This window comes from Alligator mississippiensis, chromosome 4 (genome assembly GCF_030867095.1).
Source record: "Alligator mississippiensis isolate rAllMis1 chromosome 4, rAllMis1, whole genome shotgun sequence".
Taxonomy (NCBI): domain Eukaryota; kingdom Metazoa; phylum Chordata; order Crocodylia; family Alligatoridae; genus Alligator; species Alligator mississippiensis.
Genome location: NC_081827.1, coordinates 134,919,269 through 134,933,353, shown reverse-complemented (window position 1 = coordinate 134,933,353; position 14,085 = coordinate 134,919,269). Strand labels below are relative to the sequence as shown.

Sequence of the window (14,085 nt, the reverse complement as noted above, 5' to 3'; positions counted from 1 at the left end):
CTGTGTCCAGTTCTGGGCACCCCACTTCAAGAGGGATGTGGACAACATTGGCCCTCCTCTGGACCCTCTCACCCACATGATCCGGGGACAGCAGGGCAGGCCCTACAATGAGAGGCTACGGGACCTGAACCTGTTCAGCCTTCACAAGAGAAGGCTGAGGGGGGACCTTGTGGCTGTCTATAAACTCACTAGGGGGGACCAGAAGGGTTTGGGGGAGACCTTGTTTCCCCAAGCGCCCCCCGGGATAACACGGAATAATGGCCACAAGTTGTTGGAGAGTAGGTTTAGATTGGACATCTGTAGGAACTACTTCACAGTTAGGGCAGCTAGGATCTGGAACCAACTTCCAAGGGAAGTAGTGCTGGCTCCTACCCTGGGGGGAGGTCTTTAAGCAGCGGCTCGATGCCTACCAGGCTGGGGTCATCTAAGCCCAGTTTTCCTCCTGCCCAGGCAGGGGGTTGGACTTGAAGATCTACAAGGTCCCTTCCGACCCTACTTCTATGATCCTTCAGGGTATGGAAGAAGAAAACCCCAGGCCTTAATTTCTACTGACTTCTTGAGTTAGTGCACTATTTGCTAATGATTACTTTTTCCCCGCCTATTTTACAATCTGCTCTCTTTCTCCCACCCTTTTTCCCTTGTTGAGCTGAGTAGACCTATGAGGTCAACAGGTCAAACCACAGTCTATGCCCTCTTGCAACTTTCTGGTTCAAACCAGTTTTTCTTTGACTTATTATATCTTGTGTCATGTGACCTGAATTGAAACATATAAAAGGCTTGCTTCAATTGTCTGTTTGGGGGAGGGGGGGGGGGGGGGGGGGGAGAGCAATGCAGGACTGATAAGAGGAAGTTCTGTCTGTCCGGTGCTCTCCCCAGTAGTTACTTGTAAATAAAGGTCTCCAACAACTTCATGACCAAACAATAGAGTGAAGCCTGTTTCTTCCACAAGGGTCCCTTCCAGCCCTATGATTCTATGCATTTGTGCATGCACAATGCTGCTGCTCATGTGAGTAGGGCCCTGGGGCTCCCTGCCTGCTTCACCCAAGCCCATGTGGCTAGGGCTGGGGAGCCAGGCAGTTGTGGCACAGATAGGCCATGGAGTTTTTATAGTATGCTGCGGGGGCCTCAGGAAGAATAAGGTTGAGAACTGAGAACCCCTACTCTATAGTATGCAGCAATTCAAAAAAAAAAAAAAAATACCACCATTTTCCTGGAATATGCTACTATTTCTTAAATGTGCCATCATGGGCTTCTTATATCTTCCAAAGTATGTTTGTTTACTGAGGTCTTTATTTATACAGATATAAATAAACCTGTATTTGAGAAAAAAAATCTTTGTTATTTGATTCAGAAACACACACCCCTTTTTTCCAAGATCTGAAATATCTAACTCCGTGATGGCAAGACATGTTTATTGAAAAGGCCTTCATTTAGACAAAATAGCCAATGCATTTGTGCTTAATTGTAGCAATAGAAAGGGAGGTGGGGGCAGGGAAGTCAACATTTAGTTCGGCAAAAAGCTACAGTAGTTTGAGATTGTTTAGGTATGGGATGCAACCACAAAACCCTCATTTTGGAACATAAGTAAAACAGTGAAGCCCAAAAAATTTTAAATGAAGTAGTAACAGTATAAATCATATTGAAAACAATATTATTGTTAACACCAAGAAATTCCATTTCCAGCCCTTTTTCTAGTAAAGAAAGCAAAAATATGGATACTATCATAGTAGTTTTATTACTATGATTGGCAGGGAGATGAAAACCGCAGTTTTAAGTATGGCGCCATTTTTGTCACTTGATGTTGCTTGGCTATGGGGTCCTGGCAGCCCCACTGTCTGTTGCTGACCAGCCAGGAGGCAAAGACAGCACCATATTTAAAACTGTGCTTTTCACCTCCCTGCTGATCAGGAGTGAGCAGCAAGCAGTGGGAGCAGGGAGGCACATGGAGGAACCTGCAAAATTGGCAGGAATGGGGTGTATAGCAGCTCCTCTGATTTTGCAGGTTCCCCCACATGAAAAAAAGAATAAAACCATGATAACTTTTTATACTGACTAACTGACTCACATGAAGGACTAAGAAATGTTTTGCTGCATCTCAGTGCAGCAAAATTCACTCTGACACTTGTATTTTTTGTAAACTTTTCTTTTTTTTTTTCTTTTTACCTGAATGTTCTTTTAGGGAATTCTGTCCAAGACAGTGCCTCTATAAGGACAAGAACCTAACAATGTCCGAACTGCACGCATGGATCATAACGATACCTTATAATATGTTGATTCTTGGCACAGTGGACACAGGCATTCCGTAAGCACCTAAAACATTCTGCTATAAGCAGCAGGTCCATGTCTAGATTTACTGATTCACAGGAGTCCTTGCAGGCCAATTCAATTTCCCGTGAGGTTTTCATTAGGATTGCCAGGAGATTCTGGAATATACTCTCTTCTGCCATTTCTCTGAAATAAAAATGAATTACTGTGAGCAAAGGAAAATTATAAAATGTCATATTAAATGGAGAAAAGGAATATTAAGTCATTAATTCAAGTTATGTTAGTTTAAAGTGTTACTCAGTCTTCCTTCAAAACCTCACCTTCCCCAATACCAAATGACCTAAAGAGATATCAAGCACACACTTAGAGCTAGGATAATTCTGCATGATAGTTTTTCCAGCAAGACTTAAACAAAGAAGAAAAAAAAAAAAACACAAAACAAAATGCATCCTTTATAGTTCTAGTTGTTAGGGGTAGAAGGGACCTTACAGATCATCGGGTCCAGCCCCACCACACTTGGGTAGGGAAGACTGCTTTATACAAACAAGGGCCTGATAACTCTAGTTGCCTTTCCTTTTGTGAAAGGGATGGTCAGAGAGCCATGTGCCTACGAATTGTGACACTGTGTCATTTTCTCTTTCATTTATATCTATCACACACACAAAAGAAATTGTGTTTCATGGAAAATCCCATTTTTGTCAGCTCAAGATAGATACCATCACAGTTCTTAGCTGACACATATGGTCCTCTGACCATCCCTTTCACAAAGGGAAAGGCAACTAGAGGAGTACCAGGCCCTTATTTGTCATGCAACTCTCAAGAGCATAATTGGATCAAAAGCAAATCTACATTATTATTATTCTATATACATACAATGATATATAAAAGAAACTTCTGAAATCAGCATACCAATTAAGACCATCAATGGCAATTCATCTCTCTCCAGACCAGATACTTTTGAAGAAAAAATAGAATCCATAATAAAACAGACTGCTTAGGAAGTTTCTTTCTAGTCCCGAAGAGTTAATGATTCAGAAGTTTATATCCTGAAAAAATAGCATTGTATTTTCTTTGCAATCCATCAATGTCTAAACAATTTTTAATCCTACCAAGCCTTTGGTATACATGGTATCTTGTGACAGTGAGTTCCATTGGTTAAACTGTGCTTTTGGTAAATGAGTACTCGCTCAGTTTTAAGTCTACTACTTTTCAGTTTCAATGGCTGCCCTCTTTGGTCAGAGTTAAAAAAAAAAGTCCAGCTGTCTTCTTGTGGTAACTGTAAACATGCATTGTTTGTTCTTTCCCACATTGCTGCATGGTTGAATCCTTAACTCGGCATTTCCAGAATCCATCCATCAACTTCAGTGGACTTTAGACAGAACATGCCCTACTCCACCCAAGTTCTCAGGATGAGATGGCAAGGCCTACTGCACCTTCATCATAAAGAAAACAGGAAAAAGAAATAGAATTGCAAGACATCTCAATTTAGAACAGTGGCTCTTAACCTTTTTAAACTCAAGGTACCCCTTAGAAAATGCTAGCTTTTACACCAAAGAACTTGAAAAGACCCTAAATATGTCAAAAGGTTTGACACTATGTGTAGATGTCTGCACACTTAACAGTGCTAATATTGTGCAGTACCCTTAAAAGGACTGCATAGCACCTTAGGATGCTGTGGCACTCTAGTTGAGAATCACTGGCTTAGAAGCCAGAACGAAGCTCAGGGCCTGGATTCAGTTCCCAGCTCTTCCACAGGCTACCTTCTTGGCTGACAGCATTCCACATTTTCAGTTTTTTATTTCCCAAAAAAAGTCCAGGAATTTTCAAGGTTTATTTTACAAACAAACAAACAAACAAAGGTCGAAATTGGGATAAAAGGAAGAAAAGGAAAAAAAAAATGGTTTAAATCAGGGAAGATAATAAATTCCCATGGAGGTGAGGGAGGGAGGGAGTAGGTTTGGGACTAGGAAAGGGGTGGGGGGAGGGGCAGCACAGCCCATTGGCCACTTCCAGGGCTGCAGCAGGGAGCAAAGCAAAGGGAACTGTCAGTGGGTGCGGGGCAGGGGGCACAGCTTTTGCTACTACATGAACCCTGGGAGGGCTGCAGGCCTCTGCCAGGCTATTCCTGGGGGCCAGATCTGCGTGCAGGATGACAGCAGGCTGCTACTGCAAGCTGGAGCCAGCAGCGGCACCAGGCTCCTCCCGGTACTCGGGGCGTGAGGCTGCCTGCTCTTGTCCAGCACACAGATCCAGGGGCACACGGCCCCCAGGAAGAGCCCAGCGCAGCCCCCCAAGCCGCTGCCTTCCCGGGGTACACATAGCAACAACAGCCCCACCCGCACGCTGCACACCCACTGACTTACAGTTCTCTCCGCAGCTGGCATCGGCTGTTCCCAAAGCCACTGGAGCAGGGGATGGGGTGAGTGGGAACAAGCGGAGCCCCGGGCATGGCACAGCTTGTCCCCACTCACCCCAGCCCCTGCTGCAGTGGCGCCAGGAGTAGCCAATGCCAACTGCCTGCAGCTGCTGGGCTGTGCTGTGCCCAGAACCCCCCAAGGCTCCGCTTGTCCCCACTCCCCACAACCCCTGCTGCAACGGCCCCAGGAGCAGCCGACACCACCGGTCTGCAACACGGTATGGTGCAGCCCAGGGGCTGGGGGGAGTGGCACATGACCCGGGGGGACTGATCCTGACTGGCACCTTCCACCCCACCCAGTCAGAGCTGGGAGCCTCACGCCCCTGAGGAGGAGTGGCTCTAGCCCCATGGGCCCATGTGAAGCGGCTGGGTGTAGCACCTGCCATAGGGAACAGGGCTGGGCTCTCCTGCCTGCCTCCCTGTCAAGGCTCCCAGCTCCCAGGGCAGGGCCACAGCCAGAGCCGCCGGGGTGCAGATGGAACTCACCAGCCCTGGCAGCAATTCCTGTGGGCCCACCCACCCCGCCAAGGGTCAGAGCCAGGAGCCCCATGCCCCCAGGCAGCAGCTCCAGCCACCCTCCCCCAGCCCCTGCGCAGCCACTGCCCACTCACCACCCCCTTCACATCTGGCCAGAAACCTGTGCCTCAAGCGATCAGCACTTTTAGCTTATCAGTACCCCCCTGAGCCATTCCTCACTCATGCCAGTTAATAGGGATTTTCCTATAACTGGTAACATTGAATGAACTGAAAAACAGGTGTAAATCAGTAGAAACCAAATAAATTCAATTAAAAAAATTAAATTCCCTAATTGGTGGGACGGGGGGAGACCGGTAAAAACTGAAAACACAGAACACTACTGACTGAGCATAAGAGCTTCTATCCCCTCAGCCTACTTTAAAACAGAAGCGGACCCACGCTGTTCAACATCTTCATCAGTGACTTGGACGAGGGGGTAAAAAGCACTGTGTTCAAATTTGCTGACGACACTAGCATGTGGGGAGAAGTGGGCACGCTAGAAGGGAGGAATAGGCTGCAATTGGACCTAGACAGGTTACAGGGATGGGCAGATGAGAACAGGATGACAACACTGACAAGTGCAAAGTACTGCACCTGGGGAGGAAGAACCAGCAGCATACCTACAGGCTGGGGAACTCCCTTCTTGTCAGTGCAGAGACAGAAAAGGATCCTGGAGTCATTATTGATGCCAAAATGAACATGGGCCGACAGTGTGGGGACGTGGTCAAGAAGGCCAACCGTACCTTGTCATGCATTCACAGATGCATCTACAGCAGGTCCAAGGAAGTGATCCTCCCCCTCTATGCGGCACTGGTCAGGCCACAGTTTGGAGTACTGCGTCCAGTTCTGGGCGCCGCACTTCAGGAGGGATGTGGACAGCATTGAGAGGGCTCAGAGGAGGGCCACCCGCATGATCAGGGGTCAGCAGGGCAGGCCCTACGAGGAGAGGCTAAGGGACCTGAACCTGTTCAGCCTCCACAAGAGAAGGCGGGGGGGGGGGGGGGGAAATCTAGTTAACCTGTTACAAACTAGTCAGAGTGGACCAGTAGGCATTGGGGGAGTCCCTGTTCTCCCGAGCACTACGAGGAGTGACTAGAAATAATGGTCACAAGCTGGAAGAGGGTAGATTCAGGCTAGACATCAGGAGGCACTACTTCACAGTCAGGGTGGCTAGGACCTGGAACCAGGTTCCAAGAGAAGTGGTGCTGGCTCCTACCCTGGGGATCTTTAAGAGGAGGCTAGATGAGCAACTTGCTGGGGTCATTTGACTCCAGTACTCTTTCCTGCCAAGGCAGGGGGTCAGACTTCATGATCTACTCAGGTCCCTTCTGACCCTACCAGCTATGAAAATAAATTCTCTCTTTCCTCATTAGCCTTTGTTTTCAGTTTAAGCTGCTGTCCCAAGAGCTCTTGCTGCAAAAAAGCCAACAGCATAGTTGGTTGTATCAACAGGAGTGTCACTTGCAAATCAAGGGAAGCGATTCCTCTACTCTATTTGGCACTAGCGTATATCACTGTATATGGGAGCCAATAGGATGGTTTTCCTCTACCCCCACCAAGTTGTAATAATCAGTTCACTGTGACAAATTATCAAGTGACTTAAATTTGCATTTTACAAATATCAGGAAAGAGACAATGCCAAAAAGCAAACAAAAAAATAAAAAAGAACCCAGCGTCACTAAGATCTCACATATTTGACTGAGGCTAATACATCCACCCAGCTTCACCCATTCTGAAAACTCAGATCCAGTCACATTGATGATAAGATGGACTTAAGGTGAAAATATGATCAAAGGGGACATTTAAATACCAAGTTTTGAGACTGAAGTTGAGAAATACCTCCCAAGGTAAACACTGGGATTGAAAGGAAGGAGGAAGACATTTTAAATATTCTATCAGAATGAAGTATTATTGTCCCCAAGAGATTTTATATTTCTACTTGATCAAGCATCATATTATTGAAGTGTTACTACCACAAATGATAAGATTCTAAGGATAAGTCCCATCTCACCTTCATAAAAAATAGTCACACTTCTTATAAACCAGCCCATAAATAAAAATGTGTCACTCAATTACCCTTAAGAAACTGACTCCAGATGCATGAAAAACTTAAATATTTTATTTTACAATACCGCAACTCAGTAGTACTTATTATATCTTTATATCACTGACAACTACTCTTACATACATTTTGGTTACCACTTTAAAAAAAAAAAAGTGAGTTTTCAAGTGCAAGACTGACAAACAAAAGGATATAACATGAGATTTTGCCCTTTAATTATGAGAAAGGGCACAACAGCATGTATTTTACTCTATGTATACCATCTCTCTCTCTTTTAAGATAAGGGAAAGACATTTACCTGATGTAAATGTACTTGCCTCCTGCTGACAAGTACTATGACTCTTATAACAATTTACAGATGACGAATCTCTTGGCTCTTTAACTTGGAGACAAAGGTACCACAGAATCTGCATTTAGAAATCAATGCATACACAAACACATTTTCTCTGAATGTTAAAGAGTCACAGCCCTTTAAAAGAGTGATAAATCCAATCTATGAATCATGTTGGTTCTGCTGAGCCAAAGTGCCACACAGAATTACTAAGCCACTCAAACTTGACTGCTGAAGAGCAATACACAATTATGCTCTCTATAAAAAGAATATTTTTATAGAATATAATGGCAAATGAATTTATTTTTAACTATACTGCAAACTGGAATACTGCACGGAATTATTTTGTAAAGTTTCCTGAGTCAGCCTCACATCATACAAACCCGCGGTCAGTGTGAGCCAGCCTTTACTAGTGTATAACATTCAATTATCTTGAATTGGTAAAACAGACAGAAAAAAGCTGCAAGTTTTTTTTTGGAGGGGATTTGAGGGCTGGGGGGGTGTTGTTTTTTTAAAGTGCGGTATAAAAAAAAATTAATTATAAAAAACAATTGAAGTTCATTAAATACTAAGGATGTTTCCAAATCCAACTTTACTTAGTTACGTAACAAAAAATGGGTAGTCGTGCAGTCCAGAAAGTAGTTTTACCCTCATCTTGGATCACTAAACTTAAGTTTTTTTGTAACTGTCTATATTGAAAAGAAATGTCAGGTTTTAAAATTAAACATATCAGAGGCTAAAATGTACAACAACATAAACAAAAACCTGGAGTGTGTTTTTATACTTCAGTAAATATATAAAATTGTTATCATTTTGTCTATTTCCAACAAACAGTGCTGTGAAATGCAAACAGTTATAGTCTTTTCAATGGTGCTTATAACCATTGGAGCTGATGCACAACATATTTAACTTTACGGTATTATATAAAAAGGAAATAATACTAGTATTTCCTTCCTATGCATGTAGCAAAGCACAGACAATGTATTGACTTCTTTGGAAACGTAGTGCTTATTAATTCTGCACAAAGAAATCAGGCCATAAAACGAGCTTCCAAAGGTCATACTGCTGCTCTACAAAGCCAATGTAGAACCTAGATATAGATCTCATTATGGTCAATCCAATTGTACTGCTGCTCTTTCCACAGATTCAAGCATGCGTGTGTGTGGGCATTCACATCCCCTCCCCCAAAATGAAACAAAGCTACAGTGGACACAATCACCCTCAAATAGAAAGAAGGAATAAGAAGGTTTTAGTCATTTTTAAGAACTCCTTGCACCCATCATCCACTCCCACTAAGGTTCACAATCACTTGTTTTGTTTTATGTTTCTTTCCTGTTGCTCTTGTGAGAACCAAGAGGTTTTTGGTGGTGATTATACAATTGATCCAATAAAAAGCATCACTAAAAAAAGTCCCTCAATTCTTGCTTATATCGTGGTCCAATGGTGCTTATCCTCCAGACTGGTCTGGAGCGGGCATGGGACGGGCTGGGGCCAGGGCTATGTGCTCAGCTGCTATTGGGCATTGGTGGCAGCAGCAGTGGCTGGAAGGAGCTGCAGGACCATGGGCTCCAAGTTTGGTGAGCTCATTTGGGGAGGGGAGGGGTGCTGACCGGCCCACAACAGCTCCCCAAAACCACCTACATGGCCCATGGGCCTAAGCAATGGCCCATGCCTAAGCTAGATCATGCCACCAAGTGCTGGAGTCACTCCACATCCAGATCCAGCATGCTGAATCACACCCACGGACCAACCTGTGCCACTCATCTGGCCTGCACAGCCAGAAGGTTGAGCACCACTGTCTTGGACCAAGACAGCCAAAAACAACCCTACTGCTGTTGTTCTTGAACAGCTCCCATAGAGGTAAAACAACAAATCTACACAAAATAAGCTTTAAATGGAAAAAAAAAAAATGTTTTTTTCTCTGCGAACATCTTTTCTGTAAGGAACTGCAACATAAGCGAGTATAAAAAGCATGATTTCTCAGCAGGAATCTCTTTTATGCATTTCTATAATAGAGTTACATTTTCCAGAGGCTCCAGGTATCCCACTTTTATTAATACATTTTTGTGTTTGTTCATTTAGTGTCCCCCTTGGCATTCTTTTTTGCAGTAAGATGCGTATAACGCAGTCAGAAACAGGTCCCGCCCAGCACCTCCACTGCCTGCCCCAGCCCAGTGCTGCTGCTGGGCCAGGGTCATCTGCAGTGCCAGGATTAGGCTGGGGCCCACGGACATGCATGGGCCCCAGCCCCATCTTCGTGCTGCAGACAGCCCCGGCCCCACCCACAAGCTGCCAGCAGGCCTAGTCCCAGCCAGCACCACTGCCGCCACCCGTCCCAGCCACTGCCAGGGCCAGGGCTGTAGACCTGTGCAGACCCCAGCCCCATCCCAGCGCTGCCAACAGTCCCAGCCCCAGCCACATGCTGCTGCCAGCAGGCCCAGCCTCCACCCTCGCTGCCAGCCCTAGCCCAGTGCTGCTGCCAGGCCTGGGCCACTGGCAGTGTCAGGATAGGTCCAGAGCCAGAGCGGCAGACAGACCCCGGCATCCAGCTAGGGCCAGGCTGGGCCCAGGCGCCAGCCACAGCAGTGGTGCCAGCTGCCAGCAGGCTTGGCCCCAGCCTTTACCACCACCGCGGACCTCAGCACAGTGCCACTGCCAGGTCGGGGCCATTGGCAGCACTGGGATGGGGCCAGGGCCATGGGCCTTTGCGGGACCCAGCCCCATCCCAGCACTGCTGAAGGCCCCAGCCATGTGCTCCTGGTGGGCCCCAGCCCTGCACAGGCCCAGCAACAGCTAGCACCACCGCCACAGGCCCCAGCTCTTCATGGCCCCAGCCTCATCCTGGCACTAGCAACAGACGAGCTGCAGCCCCAGCCCCATGCTGCTGGGTGGCCCTCACTCCATAGCCCTAACCCCTCACTGCCAGTGGGCCCCAACGGGCGCAGTGCCAGCACCTGCAGTCTTCCCGGAGCCCAGGGCCAGGTGACAATCAGGGCCGGGGTGGGGAAGCAGCAATTCTTTGCAGCCTCCCAGCTGCAGCCAGCCCAGGTTTGTGGTAGCTGCCGATAGCCATGGAGCCCAGGCTGCTTGCAGCAGGGTTTCCATCCTCCCAGCTGTCTGCTGGGAGCAGACCAGGCTCCATGGCTATCAGCAGCTACCCAGAGCCTGGGCCGGCTGCAGCCGGAAGGCTACAAACAGCTGCTGCCTCCTGACCCTGGCCCCAGCTGTTTCCCAGCCCCAGATCCAGCCCTGGGCTCTCGGAAGATAGCAGATACTGGCAAGGCTCCCCACTGTGCTGCCCTTGACACCACTTCTGGAGAGCAGCACATGAAACCTGGCACAGCAGGGCACAGCGGGGGGCACAGAAAGCTGCCTGTCGCTCTGCTCTGCTGCCCTGGCCACACTTACCCTGCAGGCAGGGGCAGCAGTGAGGGGCTCAACCCTGTGTACTGCCCACGCTGATCTGGTGCACAGGGGGGGGAACGTGTGACCCAGGGAGCATGGAACTTGCAGCAGCAGACAGCTTCCCTGTGCGGTCCTGCCACTGGGTTGCACATGCTGCACTTGGGAGGGCCCAGTGGAGGCCAGCAGGGCCAGGAGTGCAGCATGCGAGGGCAGCACAGCAGCGAGCACTGCCAGTATCTGCTGCCTCCCCAAAGCCAGGTCTGGGAGGCAGCTAGGGCTAGGGCTGGGAGGCACCAGCAGGTTGCAGCCAACTCCTGGCTGCAACTGGTCCAGGTTCTGGGTAGCTGCTGATAGCCATGGAGCCTGGGCTGGGGGACAAAGGGAACGAGCAGGGCATCCTGCCATGTACCCCCTGCCCTCATTTTGTTTTTCTGGTATGCCAGCACTCTGGCACCTTCCGAGGTAGGCATTGTGGGTTTTTCAGCACTCCAACCAAAAAATGTTGCCTACCCCTGAGCTAAAAGCTAGGGTCCCTGACTTATAATAGGAGCCATGTGGCTGAACCACCCACTGAAACCAATGGTTCTCTGTACTGGTGTAAGAGTGGTTTCCCTACTTGTTTTTCCATCTGCAGACCCTTAAAATGTTTCAAATGGAGGTGAGGATCTATTTGAATTGTGTGTTGGCTACAAAGCACCAACTCACAGGATCATCATAAAATTCTAGTTTATTGGATGGATGCAAAAGTCAGACTATAAACCTTGGTGCTGATCCCCTCAAAACACACACATTCACACACACACACTCACAGTAGCTAGCTATGAACACTAAGCACCGGTGTCAAGATATACCTATCCCCAAGTGCTGGAGTCCACCGTTGATGGCCAGTTGAGGCTTCTTTCAGTGCAATGTTGCTTCAGAAGGGGGTCACCAGCTGGTCCTTCTGGCTGGACAGACAGGGTGCTGGTCAGGTCAAAGAGGGTGCCACTGGGGGTCATTCTTTGCTGCCTTTTATCCTTCTCTGGCAGACTTTGGTGACTTCTAAAATTCTCGGGCTTACCCAAACCAGGGGTCACTGACCTCTAAGGATGTCCATTTTGGTAGCTGCTGGATGGCAGCTGTCAGCCCCAGGGGTTACGTCCACAGGTACGTGCAGTCTCAGGAGTATGTTGATGAATTTTGATTGATTCACTGTGTGATGAATAGAGCTCTGGAAGTTGTGGATCAGGGGGTATTTCAGTCCCAAGGGCCTGTTTCCAGCATTGATTAGTTCAAACGGGAGCTTCCGTACCTTTATCAGTGAAGTTTCCAGGAATTCCTGGCTCTTTATTGATTCTTTCCTCTCCTTGATCTTCAATTGTGTAGGTGTTAATTTCTGCTCATTAACATGCTTATCCAGACTAGTTACTGTGTTACACAATCAACCATGATTCATTCAGGGACCTGCTCCATACAGACATTCCTACTCTTGCTAACATTGTTACATGGTACAACTTACTTTTAAACTTAAAGTACATTTGTAAAAGCATCTACAAGCTCTATTTTCACTACAAATACATCTTATATAAAATAATAATGATATAATAAAAGAAAAAGAGAAAGGAAGGAAGAAAAGGTAGAAAAAAGAAAGAATCCCCAAAAGGGGGCAAATACTAAAAGATGGGCTTTTGCCATATGGAGGAGCTTCACATTTGAGGGGGAAGCAGGGGGGGAGGAGGGAGGCAGACAAAAGGGTTTCTTGCTACAAATGTGGGTATTCACATACTTTTGATTGATAATAGTTACCTTTCACAGACCCCTTAGACATAGACTCATAGATTGTTAGGGGCTGGAAGGGACCTTGCAGATCATCGGGTCTAGCCCCCCTGCTCTAGGCAGGAAGACAACTGGGATTAGGTGACCCCAGAGAGGTGACTGTCTAGTCTTGTCTTGAAAACCTCCAGGATAGGTGACTGCACCACCTCTGGAGGGAGTTTATTCCACAATAATTGGGAGCAATTGGACAGCCCCAACTGTGAAGGAATTTTTCCTGATATTAAGCCTGAAGCAGCCTTCCAGGAGTTTGTATCCATTTGTCCTGGTCTTCCCCGGGCGTGCCCTAGTGAACAGCTGTTCACCAAGCTCCTGATGCACTCCTCTGATATAGAGGTAAGTGGCTATCAAGTCCCCTCTCAACCTTCCTCTCTTTAGACTAAAGAGGCCCTGGTCCCTCAGCCTTTCCTCATTTGGCTTGCCTTCCAAGTCCTTGATCATATGGGTGGCTCTTCTCCGGGCCCTCTCAAGCTTTTCCACACCCTTATTGAAGTGCAGCACCCAGAACTGGATGTGGTACTCCAACTTCAGTCTCACCAGTGCCGAGTACAGCGGGAGTATCACTTCCTTAGTTTTACACGAGATGCATCGGCTGATACATGCCAGTGTGTTATGTGCCCTGCTGACCACCACCTCACACCGACAGCTCATATTCATGTGATGGGCAATCATGCCCCTAGGTCCCTTTCAGCCATCGTGCAAGTCAAGCTGTAGCCACCAAGCCTGTATGTATGTTGAGCATTGTTTGCACCCAGCTGGAGCACCTTACACTTGGAAGTGTTAAACTTCATTTGATTCTGGTCTGCCCAACTCTCAAGCCTGTCTAGGTCTGCCTTTATCTGCAACCCATCTACTGGCGTGGCCACACTGCCCAGCACCACAACTTGGTGTCGTCTATGAATTTGGCTAGCAAGCTTTTCACTCCCCCAGCCAAATCATTGATAAAGATGTTGAAAAGCATCGGTCCAAACACAGACCCCTGAGGGACAGCACTGGCCACTTCGCCAGGACAACACAGATCCGTTCATGAGAACTCTCTGGGTCCTACCCTGTAGCCAGTTTCCCACCCACTGAACCATCGAGCAGCTGAGCCCACAATCTTCCAGTTTTCCCACAAGGATATCGTAGGATACTAAAAAGCCTTTTGGAAGTCTAGCTATATAACATCTACCTCATCTCCCATGGCCAGGTGGTGAGAGACCTGTTCACAGAAGATGAGATTGGTAAAACAAGACTTACCCAAGACAAGGCCACGCCAGCTGTCATTCAGAACCTTAC

At 47.4% G+C, this 14,085-nt stretch overlaps 1 protein-coding gene across 2 annotated transcripts in view; it reads right to left on the bottom strand.

The window, feature by feature from the left end:
• Positions 1–14,085, bottom strand: part of ATXN10 (ataxin 10) — a 240,740-nt gene that overhangs the window by 222,898 nt on the left and 3,757 nt on the right. For both annotated transcript variants that reach the window (XM_006267426.4, XM_019482264.2), the window contains exon 2: positions 2,260–2,451. In XM_006267426.4, coding sequence (XP_006267488.1) covers positions 2,260–2,451 — 192 coding nt within the window. The remainder of the gene's footprint in view (positions 1–2,259; positions 2,452–14,085) is intronic.